A 22,011-nucleotide genomic window follows, 5' to 3' on the forward strand; every position below is an offset into this window, starting at 1 on the left:
TCAAGACCAGGCTTAGTAAGCCAGGCTCAATCTCCAGGCCCTAGACTGCCTGGACAGAGAAGAAGCTGGTAAAAGGTGTGTTTATTGAATAATATTGAGCCGTGAAAGACGAACACAGAGACCTTTTCCCAAAAGGTTAGTTTCCTTATGTTTGGCAAAAAGTTCAGAACAGGGTGTCCCAGGAGTCTCTGAAATCACACCCTGCCCTGAGGACTCCCACACCTTGACCAAGTGCTCAGAGATGCCCCTAACCTTGGACAAGTCCAGGAGGCCAAGATGTCTCTTTTACCCTTTTCTGTGGAAACAGTGAAGAGGTCATGTTGCTTTCACTGTGACCTCTCTGGAGACAGAGTGACACTAGCTTGGGAACACTGGGGAGGGGAGGAGGACTGGGGGAGTGGTGGGAGTGAGGGCAGGAGCAGGAAGGTAGGGAGATGGAGGAGGAAGAGGAGGAGCCAGCCAGGTGGCGGGTGGGGGGGGGCGCCCTAGCAGGGTAAAAGCGCTGCAGCCTGCAGGAGGGGGCTGAGGTCTCAGGATCATACGTCGGCTCCTCTGCAGCTCTGGCTCCTCGCTGTGCATTTGAGCAGACCATGGCCGGGCCCCTGCGTGCCCCACTGCTCCTGCTGGCTATCCTGGCCATGACCCTGGCCATGACCCTGGCAAAGTCTGTGGCAAAGAACTCCAACCGGCTGGGTGGCATGGAGGAGGCAGATGTCAATGATGACGAAGTGCAGCGGGCACTGGACTTTGCCACTGGCAAATACAACGAGGAGAGCAATGACACATACTACAGTCAAGTGCGACAGGTGGTGCGTGCCCGCCAGCAGGTGAGTGCTGCCCCCTCCCCATGGGATCCAGAGTCCTGGCTGGGTTTGCCCCACAGAAAGCATTACCAGCAAATCAGCACTGACACATTCAATTATCTCATGCTCAGGCTTATTCAGATTTCCTTGCCTGTCCCTCTCATGGCCTTTATACCCAAGGACATGCCCAGGCTCTCATCCTAGTCCCTGCCCTGTCTCCTCAGACTCTTCTAACCTGCAGCCAGCATCATGTTTCAGCAGCGGGTCTATTTCCTGTCCTTGGCATTTTCCTAGGGTCCAGCCACTTGTGGTATAGAGACGGTTGCTAAACCTACTGTCCCCTCAAGGCTAGATTCAGGCCATAATGTGCGCACAGAGGAGGCATGTCCTCCTCCCTGAGTGCCTCAGCAGGTACCACCCAAGGATCCTGGCCTCCTGGTCCTGAAGTTACACGCTTCCCTCCAAATGTCATGGCCTTGGGAGCAGCCCCCAGGGTGAGCATCCTTCACTCTGAGCCCGGCAGACCACCACCCACAGCCACGGGCAGCTGAGCACCTGCTGGGGTGCAGAGGACCACGCCCGAACCCCGCCTCTGCCAGCCGCAGTCTGGTGCAGCTAGACTCTGGCAGAGGGGGAGGCAGTCAGTGTGGAGAAGGGGTTGGGAGGGGGCGTCAGGAAGGGCTGCTGGGGCCGAGCTTGCCCTGCGCCCATTGTACAGCTTCCCAGAGCGACAGAGCAGCACAGGGTGGCATGGCACGCCAGCGTGTAGAGCTCTTCCCACCTGCTTTCAAAATTCAGGGAGTCCAGGCAGCCCCTCTTCTCCTCCTGCACCCTCAGCCACTGTCCTCTCCCTGGAACCTCAGGTGCACCCCCTGGTGCTGTGGTCTCTGCTGGCCTGTGCCTCTCCAGGGTGGCTCTAATTTTGAGTGATGCACAAGACCCTATAGATCATTGGTCCTGGGAGCCCATTTGACAGATGGGCAGACTGATACTGGAGTAATCACGGATCCACAGGGCAAGGTCTAGCGCCCTGATCCCAGAGTGCCTCATCCCTGCTGCTCCACAGTTCTGACATGCAGTGTCTGGGGGAGGCCCTGTGCAGAGAGGGGGGTCAGTTCTATTGTGTAATTAAAATGCAAGACATGCAGGTGTATGATGCACTTGAGAAATGTTGCCAGCAAATCACACTAAAAAACAGAGGCAATTGAGAGCAGTCTATGGGTCTCCCTCCGTGTGTGAAGCATCTCATTTCCAACTGACAAACGAGAGAGGGAATATATAAATCTGGGGAAAACAGAGCGAGTGGGATTCTGCTGGGCTGTGTGCTGGTGGCGGGAAGTCAGCTGAGACTGATTTGTAGGAAGACAGCCCTCCTAGAATGGATCAGCGCTCCCTGTCCCTGGGCCACAGTTGCAGGATGTGATGAATCCTTGCTGCTACACAGAGCTTTCACTTGTGCTTAGGCCATGCCTGTGCTTCTGGTGCAGGGACTGGGTATTGGTCCCACTCGGGCTGGCTGCCCAGACCTGTGCCTGCCATTCCTGAATGCAGTGAGGGGTTAGTCCCTGGCTGCCACCTTCCACTTGTCTGCTGCGTGTGACACCTTGGTGGAGTTGTTCAGAGAAAGTGAATTGCAAGGGAACACCTGGGGTATAGCACCCCTGCCAGCTGGAGGGAGCCGGTGGTTTATATGGCCTGCAGGTGACAGTGAGGCAGCTCACAAATGCAAACATGAAGCCTCTGGGCACGGGCAGTAACTCAGCAACAGCGAACTACCTGTGTGCATGTGAAATTGACGGCAGTGCTGTAGGTGAATCTTGCTCTTGAACATGTGTAGGCCGTGGCTGGGACGAACTACTTCTTTTATGTGAAGATGGGCCGGACCACGTGTACCAAGTCTCAGCCCAACTTGGACAACTGTCCCTTCCAGGAGCAGCCGAGGCAGAAGAGGGTATGTGCCTGATGGGGGTCAGGGGCCAGTAATGCACTGCAGAAGGGGATGTGTGTGTTCCTGTGATCCCGCACATGTTCAGGAGGGTGTGTGTGTACACATGGAGGTGTGTGTGCGTGAGTGTCTGCATGCATAGGGAGTGTGGGGGGACATGCATGCATGTCCATGTGCACTGTTGAGGTGTGGGGAGGTGTATAGGAGTGTGTGTGGAGGGAGTGTGGGAGTTCATGTATAAAAGCCTGGGTGTGAGGGGTGCATGTGAGTTACATAGATGCATTCCTGTGTGCATATGGGGAGGATGGGGGTGTGTATGCACATGGCTAATTTGAATTGCAAAGAGGGCTTTAGCTTGGGAATGGAGTACTGAAAGGACAACCCTGCCTGTTCTGGAGTGTTACCTGCAGTGCTGGAGGAACCAGCGTCAGAGCTGGGTGCTGGGGAGAGAGAAGGGCTTTGTTCAGTGCCAGCCTCGGCCACCTGCCCACAGGCACGGCCACGCTGAGCAGATTAGAGGGAATCAGAAGTCTGTAAGTGGCCCAAGCCCTCAAGGCTGCCCCTGCTCACCCAACACCAGCCGCTCCAAGGACTTGGCTGTTTCTTGTGAGGGCTCTGCCCCGAGGAGAACCACACTCCCCCAGTCTCCCCCTCCCCTCTCCATATCCCAGGCTCTTTGGGGGGAGTTTCCCCTTTCCTGGGGTCCTCTCCCTGGACGTGAAGGATCCAAGGGTTGGAGGTGGAGGGAGCTTGGTGACAGCAAACCATCTCTCCCACCTGCACCCTCTGGGCGCCAGTGGCCTTGCACAGGTTGCTCCTTCCAGGGCGGCGCTGGGGCAGGATGGTGAAGTCCTGTGGGCCCAGGAGGGGACACAGTGCCAGCTGGTGCTGTTGGAGCCCTTGAGGACCAAGGAGCGGTCACTGCACAGTCAGGTTGCATGTCCTGGGACTCAGCTAGGTTGGGTGGAGGCCGAGTGTCTCACCCCGAAGCTTCCTCGGCCCTACCCTGGCATCCCATGGCTGGGCATCTTCCCTTGTAACTGTGACCTGCACTGATTATCCCTCTCTCTTCCCTTTCACAGGAAGAGCTCTGCTCCTTTGAGATCTACAGTGTGCCCTGGGAAGATTCGATGACCTTGGTGAAATCCAGCTGTCGGAAGGCCTAGGAGTCTGTGCCAGGCTGGGCTGCACCCCCCCATCTTCCCCACATCTCTCACCTTCCTGTAGTGTTCCCTACCCTTGGATGGAGGCGCCGCCCTGGTGCAGGTCTCCTCCCCGCACCAGCACCGGGAGGGAGGCAAATAGAGAAGGCTTCAGGAGGCCTTTGTTGACCAGCCAACTGGCTCTACCTGTTCCTTTCTCCCTACTGCTTCTCAGACTCGCTGGTACACCACACTCTGCTCCTTTAATAAAAGAGTAGCATTGGCTCCGTCTTGAGTTTTTCCTATCTTGGGGATGTGCACATGAGGAGGGTTTTGGGCCCAGCGTGGTGGCTCAGCCTGTAACCCCAGTGCTTTGGGAGACTGAGGTGGGAGGATCACTTGAGCCAAACTGATTGGGGTTACAGTGATCTGTGATCCTGTCACTGGTCCCCATCCAGCCAGGGTGACACAGCGAGATCCTATCTCAAAAGAAAAGGAAAAAAAAAAAAAAACAAAGGGTTTGAGCAGCCCCTTTGTGAAGGGCTCCTTGTCCTGCTGGGTCTAGACAGCAAATCTGCACCTGAGAGCTGAGAAGCCCATCAGGGGACTGAGCGGCCACTTCGGGCACATCTGAGTCTCAGAGCAGAGACAAGAGCTTGAGGGGTGGAGCCCGGGTGCTCAGCTACAGCGGCTCCTGGTGAAGGGCCCGTGGAGCAGGTGCCGGCTGCTGGCCCTGTCCCTGCACTGCTGCCTTAATGAACGCCAGGCAGGGGGGAGGCCTCAGCGGGGCCAGCCAGGCAGTAGATGCCACCCACGTCTGCAGAGTTGGTCACACTCCAGGGACTGACTTTCTCCCATCAAATTCCCTAGATACTAATAAATAGTGATTTATGTCCACTGCATTCCCCCAAATTATTTAGGTCCCTACATGAAAATAAAGACTAAAAGTGTCTGTGTGTCTCTGTGTCTGTGTCACTGGTTGGGGAAAACACCAACCAGAACTAAAGATGGGAGAAATCCTAGAGTGAAGGCCGAACCTGCCCTGGTCCATCCCGGGAGTCATGCCCTACACTGGGAGGTCGTACCCTGCACTGGGAGGTCATGCCCTATGCTGGGAGGTCGTGCCCTATGCTGGGAGGTCGTGCCCTAGAAGGTTTTACAGTTTCACCCACCAGCCCTATGGCTGGACTTTGCTTGAAAGCAAATAGTGAAAGTAAGTCCTCACATCAAGCTTCACCTTAGGGATGGAGAAGTTAAGACACAAATGGGACTGACATGCCGTGGGCTCTTCTTTTTCCAAGAAGTACACTTTAGTTCACAAAGACCACCACCTGGGAGTCAGCATAAGCCTTGGAACAGTGGATATTTACCTGCCCTGAACAGGAGGTGACAGTCCTTAGAGGCACACAGGGCCCACCCCACAGTGTCCTTCCATTGGCTGTTTCAGAACAGCGGGGTGCAGCCCTCAGGGCTGGCTGGGGCAGGTTTGCAAATACCTTCCATGCTAACAGTCACAGAGACCAGGTGTCTTGTGGGCACTGCTGTGAACACTGAAGGGAAATGACAAGGGGAGTCCACCAAACAGCCCCAGGCCGGCCCCTCACCTGCTGCGCCAGCAAGGCCGGCCCTGGGAAGGCCAGGGAGTGCGAAGGGAACACACGCTTCCACGCCGTGCCCACCTTGCATGCAGAGCCTCAGCCCTGCCTTTAGTAACAAGTCTCTGGGGGAGGGAAGAGAAGCACCGCCCAGAGGCCTGAGCAGGGGAGGTCTGAGTCTGGGTGTGACCCTGCCCAGGTATGGGGTGTAGGGGGCCTCATGGACTTAGTGATCCAGGCTACTGTGGGGAGGAGGGGGCCCAGGCAGAGCAGCAGGTGCTGAGAAGCCCAGGGGAGGGGGTCAGGAGTGAAGGCCCCCTGCAGGGAGCTGCTCCAGGTTTGCCTCAGTTTGACACAAGCAACTACCATCCACACACAGTGATTTCCTCTCACTTGTCCCTTTACTGATAAAACTCTCCATATTTGGGCAAGTGGGGATGGGCTGGGGGCTGTGCACAAGGCTCCCCCACCTTCTCCCTGAGTGTCTGCGCCCCAGGTGGGCAGCAGTGGGGGAGCCCGAGGGTGAGCAGGTTCATCTCCTGGACCAAGCCAAGGGCACTGGCTGTGTCCTGAAGCTATGGGGGATGTGGAGTCGTGTAAAGGAAGATCTTGAGCCGGTCAAGTTTTGGAAATATTACACCCCTTTAAGAGTTCCTTTAGCAAAAATAATGTCATAAGTCATTGGCAAAAGATTGAACCTGCAGAGGTTAGAAACCTTCTCACCTCAACACAGATGAATCAGTGGCGGAGGAGGGATGAGTCAAGGGAGGAGGAAGAAGTCAGCCAGTGTGGTCTTTCCAGGGCGGGTGACACTCACCCAAGGACTCCAGGTGGACCAAGGTGCTGTGGGGCCTGAAGCTTATAAGGTTTAGGGGACTCTCTAGATGAAAACTAGCAGTATTAGTATTACTACTCACAGTATTAGCAACACAAAACTAAGCACAGAAGTTATTGTCTATTTAGGAAAAGAAAATAAATCACAGACAATTACACATTATAAAATGCTGATAAACACCATAACCATCACAAAATCCAGAAAAATAACATTTATTGAGCACAATTAGGCTACCTCAACTAAATCTGTTGCTAACAGATTCTGGTTCACTGGTTTATTGCAGTAAGGGAATGCTCACACAATGGGACCGGGAGCAACTCACAAAGGGAAGAGGGTCATTATAGGACTGGAGAAGAGACTCTGAAGCAGTATTTTGCTGGACTCAGAGCACCCCAGGGCTGTGTGTAAACGAGCCAGTGTCAGTTCTGGACACACAATTGTGCTTAGCTTTGTTTTGGTGATACTGTGCTATATTTCATCCAGAACTGAGGTAGCCTGGTTGTGCTGGAACAAATGTTATTTTTCTGTACCTAACAAATGAACTTTAAAATGCATGAGGTAAAAAATGATAAATGTATTCTTTGTTATAAGAGACTTAAATACTCCTCATTTAATAAATTGCAGAGCAAGTAGACAGAAAACCAGTAAAGAAAGAGTTTATTTGAATAACAAGATAAAAAATTTTGACCTAATTAACATGTCTAGTACACTTTACACAACAAGTGAAATATATTATTGTCACGTTAACATAGAGTAATTATCATTAAGGTAGATGATATTTTGAGCCCTTAAGCAAACAGTAAAGAATTTAAAGGAATTACAGCCATGCAAAGTGCATTCATGGAGCCTGGAGGAATTAAACTATTAATCATAACCAATATATCTGGAAAATTCTCAAATTATGGAAAGGCACTGACATACTTGTAAATAACCAGTGGGTCAGAGAGAAAGTGTCAAGTTAAATTAAAAATTATTTTAAACATAATCATGGTCTTAAAATGTAGCAGCATAAAGATATTAAAATGGTATTTTTAGCACTGTAAGTCTCCATTATTAATATTGGTTTATATCTATTGAAAATTTTTGAACTTTTGGGCATCTATGCTGTATAAAGTGTGAGGTTTTTATCCAGCTTCTTTTTCTAGTTGGATTTCCACTTACTGCAACTCTTTTGTTGTATAAATGGACAGATGCTCCTTTAATTTCAGAGGAGATCATGGTTGGCACAGTGATTATTTGAAAACTGAATCATCAGTGTAGGCCCTTCTCATTCTGTCCCAGGTCCGCAGTCAGAATGCCTGCTCTAAATGCCTGAGTCTACATTAAGGCTGTGGTCAGCCAGGTCGTGCTTATTTTTTTTCTGCCTGCATTGTATTTACTTATGTACTGAATATTTCACACTTCTTTTAGGATAAGATTTCTGAGTCCAAAACTAAAGACATGCTGATGACTAAGCATTATAAAAGAAGACCTCAAAATTCAGATAGACCCTTACAAAGTTTTCCATGATAAAATGAATCAATTTTATAATTGGTATAAAATCTAAGTTTACACAGATGGAACGGGGTTGCCATTAGGTAGTTCTGTGATTAATTTTTACTGAGTATTAAAGAGCTTATATAGGAATGCCATTTCATTGTCCAGTAGTTTTGAATACGGAGACATGCTTTTATGTACAGCCTTAAAAATACTAATAACTAATAAGGGGTTATTTATAACTTCTTTGATTATCTTGAGACCCTAAGTGTGTTTTTCTCAATAGATCTTACATTCTTCTACGTGGAGAATTCTCCTGCTACTGCAGTTGGGCAGAGACTATAATAGTTCATTTGAGTAGTGGATGTTTAATCTCTTCCTTTATTCCTGCAATTTAAAGTTGTTATTATATCTATTATTTGATCAAATGTATTTTATTCTTCTTTTAGTATATGGGTATCTTTGAATGTTTTAAAATGTGCTCTTGTGATATAATCCTTGTAGAATAAGGTTGTTTGGGTCTGACTTCTTTTGCCCAACATGGTTGTGTGATTCATCCATGTTATTTGAATTTGCACTTGTTTTTATCCTTGATGCATAGCAATTTACTATACAAATGCCACAATATTCATTCTACTTTAAGTGGACATTTGGGTTGTTTCTAGGTTTTGGCTCAAAGAGTAGCTGTTGTGAATGTTCTTGTATACATTTCTCGGTGAACGTATGTACACATTTCTCCTAGGCTGAGGAGTGGCAAAGATTTGTTTTTAAACATTAACTTGATAAAAATGTTAGGAAATTTTTAATGATTTAATCAGAATAACAGTCAAAGACCATTCCAAGCCCAACCAAAAAAAAAAACTTTGCTTTTTAATAATTATGGTATTTCATGTAAATGTTTCTAGTAAACTTTCTAGAAAAACAAGGTGTAATCATGATTTTAATTTCATATTTTCAGAATGTTCTTTGGCCTAAAGATGTGTTTCATGTTTCAGTCTGCTCCTTTCCAGGTAGTTTCTTTTTAAAGAAAAAGCCAGAAATAAAGTGGTTGATGGTTTGTTTTGGAAAAGTGAAACAAAACTCTAGGTTCTCAACATTAAATTGTGTCTTTTGCAAAATCAATTAGGTTAATGAGTATTGCTTAGATTGGTTCTGGTACAAACAGAGAATTATAACATTTCTATAACGTCCTGGGTTAGGGGGACCAAGTTGCTTGAAGTTGTAGTTCTCTGGCCACCTCAGTACCCTCAGATGATTAGTATCTTAGGCAAACCTATAATAGATTGATGGGATGCTCTTGTGGTGGCTCACAAGTTCAGAGAACTCTGGTTTAGAGCACCATAATAACAACAAAGAAATATGGATTTAACTAGTTATATTAATATCATTTAGTAGAAATTCAATACATATTTTATCAGGGTCAGTATTATCCAAGGTCAATTATGTTCTGAATTGACAGTAATGAGTAAACAATTTCTACACTAGGTGAATTGATTTTCTGCAGTTGTTCCAAGTTGCAAATTTGTGATAGTTCTTTGACTAAAACCATGTGCATGATATTTTCTCTGCCTATCATTATTTAGATATTTATGCTTAATAGAATAAAGAATATTCCAGGGTTAGCCTAAATATTTTAAAAAGCTACTTTAGAAGGCCAAATAGTGTCCCAAATATTGCTTATTTTGATGCATTCCTAAAGTTCTACTTGAAACAGGTATTACCAATACCTAAGTCTCATTAGGTATTGATCTTGATAGAATACAAATCCATCATGGTTGTTAAGGTTGTTAATGGCTTTCCTTCTTACAATTACATTATTGGTGGCTATGTCTCTAAATTCATCATCAGGTAAGTTTTACTTCACTGTCATAGCATTGCTTTGCCTATTCCCTCCCCAATGAAATGTTTATGTGAGAAAACTTTTAAGGTATCTGAAATTAGTGTGAACTAAAATAAAATCTTAAGCACTTAAATCTAAATAAAATCTAAGAACTTAAAATCAACCACCTTTGGGTGACAGGATGGGTGTCCTCTTTGTCAAGGAGACTCTAGAAAATCCCTAAAGCTAATAAGTTGCAGGTCTTGAGGAGGGAGGTCATACAGGACTCCTCATGCCCCGATCCCTTTTCATAGTAGTAAGATAGACATCATTAAGAGGCCCAAGGGTATAATATGAGACAACTGCTTGCACCATTCCTGTAGGTCATCAGTTCAGTTAACAGATCACTTGAGTTTCAGTAAATGTCTGGTGGCTTCTTTCTGATCCTTATCTGAAGTTAAAACATTCCAAGCCTTTATGCACATCTTCATTTCTTTAAACAATTACAAATCAAATAATCTTTAAACCCACCTATAACCTATAAGGCCCCCCCCACTTGAAGATGTCCCACCTTTTCAGGCCAAACAAGTGTACACCTTCCACATATGGACTTAGGGTCTTACAGGTAATTCTTGTCTCTAAGCATGTATGAAACCAAACTGTAACCCAGCCACCGAAGGCACATTTTCTCAGGACATCTTGAGGCCACGTGCTCCGGGCCCAGGCCTGGAGGCCTCTGGATATGGACACCGGGCAAGGAGGAGCAGGCGCCAAGAGTTGTGCTTCAGTCGCGCTGCTGGCCTGTAGGCCGGGTGGGCGGTGCACTCAGGGACGCTGAGGCAGCTCGGGGCGAGCCCAGCCAGCCCGTGCAGGTGCACGACACGTGGGCAGTGGGGACCGAGCAACCCGGACCAGCCACGCACCCACAGGAGCGTCGTGGGATTTTTTCCGTTGGCAGTTGTGCGCATGCGCAGGGATGTCACATTCTGATGCGCGCACGCGCACTTGCTTTAACGGCGCCACTTGGCGGTGCTTAGTGCTGCCTGGCTCTGCCTGGCGATTTACTCCTGTCAGTCATTGGAAACTGGGATTTTCTTTGAAAAGGAAAAGGAGGTCGTGGTCAGATCGGGTTGTCTTGATAGCACTGGGCACCCGAGGCGGGGAATAAGCAGGGGGTTGGGTGGGGGTGGGGGTGGGCTGAGGCTCCTCCGAGGCCGGCAGCCGCCACCATGAAGAAGATCTTCTGCTTCTGGGGAGACCAGGGCGCGCCGCCCTCCCGCCCCTGCAGCGGCCGTGGCCAGACCAGGGTCGGCCTGCAAGGCCAGGCTGGTGACAGCGCCTTCCTGCAGCCACGCTACCACATCCGGAAGAAAGATCTCGGCAAAATTCACCAGGCTGCCCGCGCTGGTGACGTAGCGAAAGTGGAGCAGGTCCTTTCTCTGAAGAAGAAGGTTCTGGATGCCAGAGACAGACAGAAGAGGTAATGGAACGGCCGTCGCGGCCCGGGCGCCGGGCGAGTGCGGGGGAAGCGCCCTTCCAGGCTGGCGCAGCCCGGGCGCCTGTGGGCGAGGGCGCCGGCTGTCCTCCCTGCGGGCCCCGCAGCCCCGCGACGTGGACACCTGCAGGGGTCCGGCGCCCCGGCCGTCTGTGTGGGCAGCGGCACAAAAACAAAACTTCAGCGGGTTCCTCTACACTCATGGTTCGTTCCCCTTGCAGGACACTTTATTGCCAATTTTAGATATTTAACGCAAGTATATACGGTGTTTTATTTTTAATGTACACATTTTGACACATTATGTTATATACATTATAGAAAGGTACATAATGAGAGTAATAATTCGCATAATGCGTCAAATTCTGGGCCAAACATCTTCGCATGAAATTCAGTATCCATTTTATGTCAATGTACTCCTACTTAGTAAATGTGTCCTTCACTCAGGGAACTTAGAAGGAAACTTTGAAGTGTGGGTGTATGGTACCATAGTCTTCAACAGGAAAACTCATTTTTCTGAAAATGTGAGCTCTTTCTATATTTATCAATTTTACATAAGCCAAATAAAAGTATTAAGGTTTTCAAATTTCTGAGTTACACATGGTGTCTCTTACTATTGTGATGACATGAAGAAAGTTTTTGTAATGGAGTGAAGAAGATTTGCTCTTCTAGATTTCAAGATGTGTTATTAATTTCCACAATTTAATCATTTATTAACAGTTGAGACAGATAAATGAGTGGAACAATAGAAAATCCAGAAACGCCCAAATACAGGAAAGAATTTAGAACTTGATAATGGTGACAAACAAGAAAAAAACTGACTGGTAATTTAAAATTGGGCAAAGTACGTTTTTTACAGATCCACAAGTGACCTACACACATAGGAAAAAATGGTGTCCTTGCTAAGAGAAGGATTTTAGGTTAAACCAGGAATGAGATACTCTTAATCTCTCCACAAAATTTATAGGAATGTAGATATTAAATACTAATATTAAACATTGAAAATACTTACACTGGTTCTTTTCTTTTATTGAGACAGAGTCTCGCTTTGTTGCCTAGGCTAGAGTGAGTGCCGTGGTGTCAGCCTAGCTCACAGCAACCTCAAACTCCTGGGCTCAAGCAATCCTCCTGCCTCAGCCTCCCAAGTAGCTGGGATTACAGGCATGCGCCACCATGCCCAGCTGATTGTTTTCTACATATATATTAGTTGACAAATTAATTTATTTATAGTAGAGACAGGGTCTCGCTCTTGCTCAGGCTGGTTTCGAACTCCTGATCTAGAGCAATCCGCCCGCCTCGGCCTCCCAGAGTGCTAGGATTACAGGCGTGAGCCACCACGCCTGGCCTTACTGGTTCTTATAGTTTATGTTGCTGATTTCTTTTCAAATAGACAACTTGGTGATAACTGTGCGCTTAGGACACTGACAGGCTGCCTACTGCACTAAGGAGGGAACTGTAACTACACATTTAAAATATACATACGCCCTTTACACCTGGATTCCATTGTACGAAAGTACCCTTAAGAAATAGAGAGCATATGATTTGTTTTTTTGAGCACTTCTTAAAATAATAATGTATTAAGAGGAACACATAGGATGGATTTTATAAATCAATTTGGTTGTGTCCATAGGATGGAATATGTGACCATAGAAGGTAGCATAGATACATACATATGCTGACATGTGAAGAATATTTAGGTATATCAAGTAAGAATAAAAATCATTTTGATTATACATGTACACAAACACACTGTGGTCTTGTGTTAGCTGAAAATATGTACAAAGTGTGATAAAATTTGGTAATCTGCGCATTTGTATTGTAAGTGAATTTTTTTCCTTTTTCTTATCTGTGATTTCTACAATTAGCATGTATGCTTTAAAAGTCATAGTAAAAGTTTACTATTAATGACATAATCCCTGGGAAGAGCAGTAATATGGATCTTGCAGAGACAAATAATTTCTTAATTTATATTCATTTATTTTTAATTTTTTTGTGGATTGGAATCTTCCACCAACTTTTAGCTCTTCAGAAGTAAAGGTGATCTTTTTATCTGTGCCTGAAGATTTTATTATATATACATTTGTATAATGTGCATCTGTTTTGTTGTATATATATATTTATTATATTCAAAAAGTTCAGATTAATCATATTTAAACTGTATCATTGTGAAAATGAAAAATAGCAAATATAAATGATTGTTACTATTACAAAGTTATCACTTTATAAGAGTTTTCTTTATAAATACTGAACTTTTCAACTCTATCCTTTCAATTCATTTATTCACCAAACATAATGTGAATACCTATTATGTAGCAGACATATTCTATTATCTTTCAGGACACATCCATCCTTAAAAACTTCATATTTATCTGGCCAGCCAGAACAATTGAGATATTTAAAATTGGAGTATTAGGACTTAAATTCAGTTAAAGATTTTCCTCCTTTCAAACAAAAGCTTTTCTGAAGGTGGAAAATTATAAAAGATAAGCTTAAACTGCCCTTTTAAATTTTTAACTATTAAATACTAAAACATTGAAAATATCTGATTCTCACACATCATATAAATCCAAATATCGAACAAATGAGACTTACCTATTCATTTGAGTCCTGGGTTTCCTTTGCTTTGAAGTTATTTGGAAATCAAAGTAAGAATTACTTGGTTTTAAAATTTTCTTTATTTTAAGCGTATTTTATAGCATTTAAAAAAATTATTTCAGCATATTATGGGAGCACAAATGTTTAGGTTACATATATTGTCTTTGCCCCACCCAAGTCAGAGCTTCAAGCGTGTCCCTCTCCCAGACAGTGCACATTGCACCCACTAGATGTGAATATACCCATCCTCTCCTCCCCCTCCCATCTGCACAACACCCAGTGAATGTTATGTGAATATGTGCACGTAAGTGTTGATCAGTTAATACCAATTTGATGGTGAGTACGTGTGGTTTTTCCATTCTTGTCATACTTCACTTAGTAGAATGGGCTCCTGCACTATCCAGGGTAATACAAGAGGTGCTAGATCACCATTGTTTTTGTGCCTGAGTAGAACTTCATGGTGTACATATACCACATTTTATTAATCCACTGATGTATTGATGGGCACTTGGGTTGTTTCCACATCTTTGCAGTTGTGAATTGTGCTGCAATAAACATTTGAGTGCAGATGTCTCTTTTTATAGAAATGTCTTGTTTTCCTTTAGGTAGATGCCCAGTAATGGGATTCTGAAATTTATATAAATGGCAATGATATCACTAGAACAGGTAGATGCTATATTTCACTTAATGTAGGGCATCATTGATTGTGTGATGCCCCATTATTTTATCAATGAGATAATTTTTAAATGCTGCTAATTATAGTTTAAATAAGTCATAAATAAAAAGAACCATTCTAGTATCAGTGATGTTAAAATGTGAGCAAATGAGCACCCTGGCATCACTGAAATACAATGTTATCTCTAGTCTTGGGGGAAAAACACAAAGTAGGTATAATTGTATCATTTTACCTAATTAAAATGTCATGTTTGTTTAATAGGAGTAATAATTATATCATCTAATTATCATTGAGTTATTATTTGCATTAGGAACTGTTCAAAATACTTTGTACAGATTCTCATTTAAGCATCATGGTGATGTCCTATGAGATAGCTACTATTTTTTTTTTTCCGATTTTATTGAAGAAGAAATTGAGGCACAGAAAAGGCCAGGTGATAGCTAGTAATTGACAGAGCTTAAAGTAGGATGCCAACTCAGGTTGAACTGACTCCAAAAGCCAAGCTCTTTCTATTCAAATAGGTTGCTCTTTTATTAATGTAGTGAGGAATACAAGCTAATAAATACTATACTTTCTTCACAAAATTAAATATTTGTTTTGAAGGTGGAGGAATAACATGCTGTTTAATATTTACAATTACCTGAATCACTGTATATTTTAAGATAGTGCACTACAATTTCCTAAAAATCCCTCTCACTTTCACAGGACTGCTCTCCATTTGGCCTGCGCCAGTGGCCATCCAAAAGTGGTTACTATCCTTGTGGATAGAAAATGCAAGCTCAATGTCCCCGACAGTGAAAAAAGGACAGCTCTGATTAAGGTATGTAACAGCCATCTATTTCGGTGTGAGATGAATTTGATTTCAATACACAGAATAAGAACACATTTATTTCATTTAAACATAACTAGTTGGTAGAATCTGTGGAATGTTCTTTTGAATTCCTAGAATTTATGATGCATTTCTTGATCTGACACTGATAGGCAGTACAATGCCAGGAAGAAGAGTGTGCCACCGTCCTGTTAGAACATGGTGCGGATCCAAATCGCAGTGATGTCTGTGGCAACACAGCTCTTCACTACGCTGTCTATCATGAGAACACATCGATCACAGAAAAACTCCTTTCACATGGCGCAAATATAGAAGCAATAAATAAGGTATAGATCAACCAACTTTATTTTGAAAATGTTGAACACTGACATATGTAACCATCAATTTTCCATATTTGGAAGCTCGAATATTCCCTGAATGAAAATAGTTTGAAATAACTTAATTGTCTATGATTTTACTTTAAATATTGAAACATTTAAAGAGGCATTAGAGGATGCAGCTTTCTTTTATACGTTCATGGTTAATGTTTGTGAAAACTGTGCATTTGTTAAAGGAAAACTTGCATTCTCAAGTTTTTTTTTTTTTTTTTCCTTATTAGTAGAAAATAACCCAGGGAAGCCAAATATGCCCTGGAAATAAGCTTTATCTTAAAATTCATATATAAAACATTACACAGTAAATGGAAGTCTTGCTGCTGTTGACAAGTTCCCTAAAAATGTAATTTATATCAAAGTGACTTGTCTCTAATTTGCAAGACTTAAGAGATAAAAATGGAAAGGGGAAAAAAGAAGAATAAGAAATAAGCAGGCCAGTTTGTAAAGTAGGTAATTTAGGGAAAATACAATGAAGATGGTTTTTGTGTGTTTGTTTGTTCCCAATTTATATGTTTATACAAAGTGCTCTTCAGTTTTCAGGAAAATAATTCTCATTTTGGGAAAGAGTGTTAGTGAGTTGTAAACTTTCCCAGAAATCAATTTTATGGGGACTCTGAGGAAACCAGATTGGCAGAGGTGGTGATGATGTGGGAAAGACTTCAGAAGAGGGAAGAATAAGTACTTAACTGACTTCTTACCCTACTCTTGCAGAAACTGCCACTTAGACAAGACTCTACTGGAATTTCTTGTTGGGAAGGCGGGAGATACAGAGCTTATAAAAAGCAAAATCAAGTTGTAGTTTGAATCTCTTAGTCCCTGTTCTAACCCTATGCAATAAAATTAAACGGAGTTTTCAGTAAATAACTCCATGTCTTACTATCTCCTGTTTTTGGCCAGATTTCCAAATGATAAAGGGACTTGGCTACGTGAGAGAGACACGACACTGAAGTGATTTAGTCTACTCCACTGATTGTCAGCTAGAGCTGTGTATCACAGTGACCTGGGGACATTGTTTAACAATCTACAAGTCTCAGCTAATCCCTGAAGACTTTGATTTAGTATATTTAATGAGGCCTGGACATACATATTTAAACAGATTTCCTCAAAGCTCGGTGCACTCATATATGCCTGTTGTCCAAGCTATTCTGGAGGGTTGAGGCAGGAGGATCACTTGAACCCAGGGGTTCATGTCCACCTGTGCAACATAATGAGACCCTCTCTCTAACCAATAAAATATTTTTCTCGAGATTATGATGCACTCTTATTTAAGAACCATTGAATAGATAAATATAATATGTAAATTCCCATATTTCAAAAACCGAAGAAATCTCTAGAAAAACTGGAGTTTGATAGCTTCTGCTTCCTTCAGATCTCTCGTTTCTAATAATATTAGTCTGACTTTATCTGCATTTTTCTAGCTCTGTGGTTGAGCAGGTGAAAAGAATATCATTGGCAATATCTATCAGCTTATAGAACAACACCTTTTTCCTTCTCTTTCACAGTCGTTCGCTGCCATTCAGAAAGTCTTTAGAAATTTGCTTATAGACAGTCTTTCAATAAGTAGAAGTAGGCCCTTTAAGAATTTCAACGTTTCTTTGTTAACATTCAGGGGATTAGTTCAACAAATGTTTACTACAAGAGGGTTTTCTCAATTAGAATGATAGCAAATCTTGAATCTTTTATTCAGGTACTGCTATATTATGAACTATCTCTGTATGTCTGTTAAGTTCATAGAGCTTTGGCATAATGAGGACGGTAGTTTTAAACACTGAAAACATTTAAGTTCCTAAGAACATAGATAGGAATTCTTTTAATCTGGTTTTATCAGTCCTATGAACTAACCCTAACCCTAACCCTATATAAGTTAACCATTTGGTTAACAATCGGGGGAAAATGAATGCAAATAGACAGTAAATGAACAGATGTTTGAAAAATTCTTCAAGTGGGTATTATGAGTCTTAATAGCAACTTTTATTTTGTATCATATTTTGGTAAAATATGTATCATATTTTGGTAAAATCTATGATACTAAGGAAAAATTTCACATATACGTATGTACTTTACGCACAACTATTTGGAAACATCTTTAGCAAATTTTAGAACACAAGGACTCTAGTCAAAATGCAGCCCATAAATAGGTTTAGTCTGCCTCCATAAATTGAATACACATGTAAAATTTAGGAGACATGAAGGAACCTGGGTTTCAGGCTTCCCCAAAGAATCAAACCTATTGTCCCTTGAGCTCATATTACTGTTTGCTATGCTGTGCAGATATTCCCCCTTTATACAAGGTGTATGTTCTCCAGTTTGCTCTTGTGCCCACCTAGGCGCTTCACATGTTCAGGTCACCTACTTTGCCTGCATTTGAGAGGAGAAATCTTGTTTTATAGTATATTTTGAAATGATTTCAAGGTTTTCAAGATACTTTATACTTGTTGATAATGTATGTCGTCTATATTATGTTAATCTATTAGTAATATGGTTGGATTTTAGAATATAGAAGTTATTTTTTTACAAAATCTATTTTTCTTTATATACACCATAAAAAAATCATCCTCATATTTGAAAGCCTATAAGCTTTCTAGGTTACCCATGTTATAGTTGGCTAGGCTAATTCAGACAACATTATATTTTTCTCCTCAGTGTAGACACTACAAAGTGCAAATGATTTAGTGGCTTTCATTATGCTAGCAATAATCCACAGAGATCACTATTAAAACTTCTATTGATAAGTTATTATATTTTTATTTCTGATTTATATTTTGCATTAAGTAAAAATAACTTTGTAAGTACCAATTAAAATGGAAATCAGAATACAAGTGGAGTATAATCAAGTAGATGTGCATAAGCATCCCAGGATTGTCATAATTGAGGAGAAAAGTCATACTGAGCCTTCTAATAGGTAAGATAAACATCTTTCATCTTGTCATAGGAGAAACAACATGGACCATGTAATAATAAGGAATTGAAGTTCATTTGACTCCTATCTCCTTTATTCAGAGTCCATTTCCTTAGTGACCCATTTGGAGAAAGGGTGCACCTGGGGTCCTACACCACTGATAGAAGAGAATCACATGAGTTTGTATCACCTGGAGGAAACCTCCACATTTACTGGAAAATTCTCAAAACTTTATCTCTGAAGATTTCATTCTTCTCATGTTCTTTGCCAAAAAATGTATTGTCAAATAGAGATTAGGCAAAGTTAGAGAGATTTCTTTAATACTGGACATATGATATATAGCTTTGCACCCTTTTTGTAGCATAGATGGTCATAGAATCTTTCTGTTGGGAAAAAGTCTTCAACTTCTGGTAAATAAATACTCTTTGTAATGTAATTTAAGAAACATTGCTGTAGATATAATAATTGAGATCATTAATTCAGTAAAAATACTTGAAGCCTTTACTACTACATCTTAGGGTCTAGGAATGTGGAGATAAAAGATACAACCCCTGCCCTCAAGAAGTTCTTGGTTTGGATGGAAAACAATAAAATAACTACAGTATAGCATAATAAATGTTGTGATAGAAACAAAGATTCTTGGAACCCATAAATGTTTGAAATGAGTTTGGGATATGGCAGGAGTTAGCGGGGAGAGGGAGAGGAGGGGAGTTTCTAAGGGAAGGAGCAGCACATGGGAAAGCATAGAGGGGTGAGACGATGAAAATACCTTTCCTTTACTTTCTGTATGCTATGTTTAAGTTCATAGAATCTTACATCAAATTTTCACTTCCATTGAGAAATATGAAATTTTGTGAATGATAAATTGATTTTGCTGTATTACAGGATCACCTCACTCCACTTTTACTTGCTATAAGTGGAAAAAAGAAGGAAATGATAGAATTTTTGGTCAAGAAGAATGCAAATATAAATGCAGTAGATAAAATTAAAAGGTATAGTATTTAATGCTTTTTTAAAAAAATAAACGTGAATGTTATTTTAGGGTAGCAAGAGTCACTTAAGTCAGAAGTATTAAAGGAACAAGAAGATTAACATAATTTTGGGGAGGATAGAGTGACAAATATCAACACAAATCATCAGGTAGAAAAGCAACTATGGACTGGGCAGCCTAAAGGGCAGTATGCAGTAGGATTCATCATCTTATAATGCTGACTGATAATTGTTATTTGTAATCTGATGTTTTTGATCATGTGATGTTATATCAGCTAAAGAGGTTTCATATTAGTTTTATTAAAGTGTGGACTTTAACTTTTAGTTCATTTTATGACTCAATATTGAAGTTCTCAATCCTTTTATAATATTTTTAACTTTTGCTTCTTCTAGAGTTTTCCTTCAAAATGCTATATGAAACATAAATAGAAGTTGAAAATCATTTTGTCTTTTTGATGACTCTCTGCTTTAAGTTGTTTTTGAAGAATATTGATGTTAGGTGATTCCTAAAGAATTATTAATTGCTACAATTAGATACTGTGGGTTCATCAGTTTTTTACTGTTTTTATTCGTATCATATTTTGAGTTTTTTTCTTCTTAATTGTTATGAGAAAAGGGAGAAAGACAATTTTATTTGGATAACACTTTTGTTTAACGAAGAAGATAAGCCATAAGTGGATGATAAAGGGAAAAGAGGCTTTCCATTCACACAAGATTTTAAATTTAAATTCTAGCTTTCCCACTTGCTAGGTGTGTAACCTTGAGAACACTACTTACCACCAAACGTGTATTCTAATATGAAAAGGAGAATAACGATATGCCTTCTCAGGGTGGTTGTGTACAAGTAAGATTGTATATAGAACATTTTATTCAGTGCCCAGCACATGCTCATCAGCATGATTGACTGAAACTAATGTGACTACTATTTTTATCACTATTTTGATGTTACTGTTTTAAGCCTGCAGATAGTGCTTACTTAACTGACCCCTAGTTGACTTGTAATTATAGTACATTATATCAAAATAGGGAAGACATGGACAGTACTTCAGTTAATACTTTGGTTACTTTAGATAAGTGATCTCAGCAAGGAATGACCAACTTCTGTGTCATACCTAAATGAGACAAAAGGCTCCCTTTGTGTCCTTTCCTTTTAACCTTGGTGGTAATTTATAAAGATGAACACTTGAGCATCCAAGATGCTTGTGCCAGTTAGTACATGTAAATGGTTAATTCTACACTGACAGGCAAAATATTCAGCTGGTAATGTATATTAAATTAGCATTTTAAATAATTTTATTAAAGTTTCTAGGCATGAAGTTACCTCTCTGTTATTTTAGAACAGCCTTAGTGCTTTCTGCACATTGTAATTTACCAAGTACAGTCACTCTTCTTCTTGAGCAAGATATTGATGTTTTTCTGAAGATATCTTTGGATGTACTGCAAAAGATTATCCCACTGCTAGTGGTTTAAATAAGTAATTATTTACATTAAAAGACTAATTAACACTAAATTGAAGTTTAAAATAATTATAAGTATTGTATCTTATACATCAGGTGAAATTTCATAGTGTGTTTCAGGTAGTATGGGAATGGCAGTGAGTTAGTCCAATTAATCAGCCAGAAATCAAACAAAAGTCTAAAGTATTTAAAAGTAGTAATAGATACAGAATTCTGTATTTCAGGAGTTTTAAGATCTTTATCTTGAGCGATATCAATGTCCACTTCATTCTAAGAATAACCCCTCAGCACGGGATAACCATCATGTGACATGTTTGATTCTTCTAATTAGTTATTTGGGTCTTGAAGTGTCTGATTAACAGAAAATTTTGTACTGTCTCCTATGGGCTATCTCCTATAGCTTCCTCCTTGAATTTTTGAAGAAATTAAAGGGTTCTTTAAGTGCAAATAAGACAGTCATTTTTACAAGTCAGAAGGAGCGGAATGAAAGGACATTTCAGTCATTCTATCGTCTCGTATGATCCTGTTGTTGCAGTTGACACTGGTCTTGCTATCTAGAAATGATTGACCTTTGCAACCAGGATGCCCTTACAGATTCACATCCCTCGTCTTCATGGTGATCCATACTTAGACTTCAACATTACATATTTTTTGAGTTCACATGCATAGGCGCATATGCTCAACCATTGTTCCTAAAGCACCAGTGCCCTGCTCTGGCAGCTGGGCCTCCCAGCGATAGCCACACACACAGTGAGCAAAACGGCCCCCCGTCCACACTCAAAACCTTACATGGTGCCCTCATCTCAGCCTAGACTTGGTAAGTTATCCCTTGATGCCCTTGTTTGTCTTCCCTCTAGCAAATAGTTGGGAGTGTTCTAAACTGTCAGAGAGTTTCAAATAGTGTTGCGGGAAGATATTAGAGCTTCCTTTCTTCTTTGCTACTGGATTTGTGTGCTAAGCCTCCTTTTTCCCCTGTGTGGTACCTTTTCTTAGGTATTGGAAAGTTACATTTCATCCTTCTGCAGAGTTAGGCTGACAAACTTGTAGGTGGCCCCTCCAGTGATCTGTTTTCCATAGTGAAAAT

General features: G+C 41.9%; 1 protein-coding gene and 1 pseudogene across 1 annotated transcript; both read left to right on the forward strand.

Annotated features, from left to right (window-relative positions):
* Positions 1 to 543: 543 nt before the first annotated feature.
* LOC105857083 (cystatin-C-like) lies at positions 544 to 4,131 on the forward strand. Its single transcript, XM_012739187.2, has 3 exons — positions 544 to 827; positions 2,641 to 2,754; positions 3,831 to 4,131. Exons 1-3 carry the CDS (start codon positions 591 to 593, stop codon positions 3,912 to 3,914), a joined length of 435 nt encoding a protein of 144 aa, XP_012594641.2. The 5' UTR covers positions 544 to 590; the 3' UTR covers positions 3,915 to 4,131.
* Positions 4,132 to 10,844: 6,713 nt separating this feature from the next.
* LOC142861187 (uncharacterized) lies at positions 10,845 to 20,948 on the forward strand (annotated as a pseudogene).
* The last annotated feature ends 1,063 nt before the right edge of the window (positions 20,949 to 22,011 follow it).

This window comes from Microcebus murinus, chromosome 16 (assembly GCF_040939455.1).
Source record: "Microcebus murinus isolate Inina chromosome 16, M.murinus_Inina_mat1.0, whole genome shotgun sequence".
NCBI lineage: Eukaryota > Metazoa > Chordata > Mammalia > Primates > Cheirogaleidae > Microcebus > Microcebus murinus.

Excerpts from the sequence above, each read along its gene's own strand:
- LOC105857083 (XM_012739187.2), top strand. The coding sequence starts at position 591 with ATGGCCGGGCCCCTGCGTGCCCCACTGCTCCTGCTGGCTATCCTGGCC. Across the intron at positions 828-2,640 it reads TGGTGCGTGCCCGCCAGCAG|GCCGTGGCTGGGACGAACTA; the intron begins GTGAGTGCTGCC and ends GAACATGTGTAG. Across the intron at positions 2,755-3,830 it reads AGCAGCCGAGGCAGAAGAGG|GAAGAGCTCTGCTCCTTTGA; the intron begins GTATGTGCCTGA and ends TCCCTTTCACAG.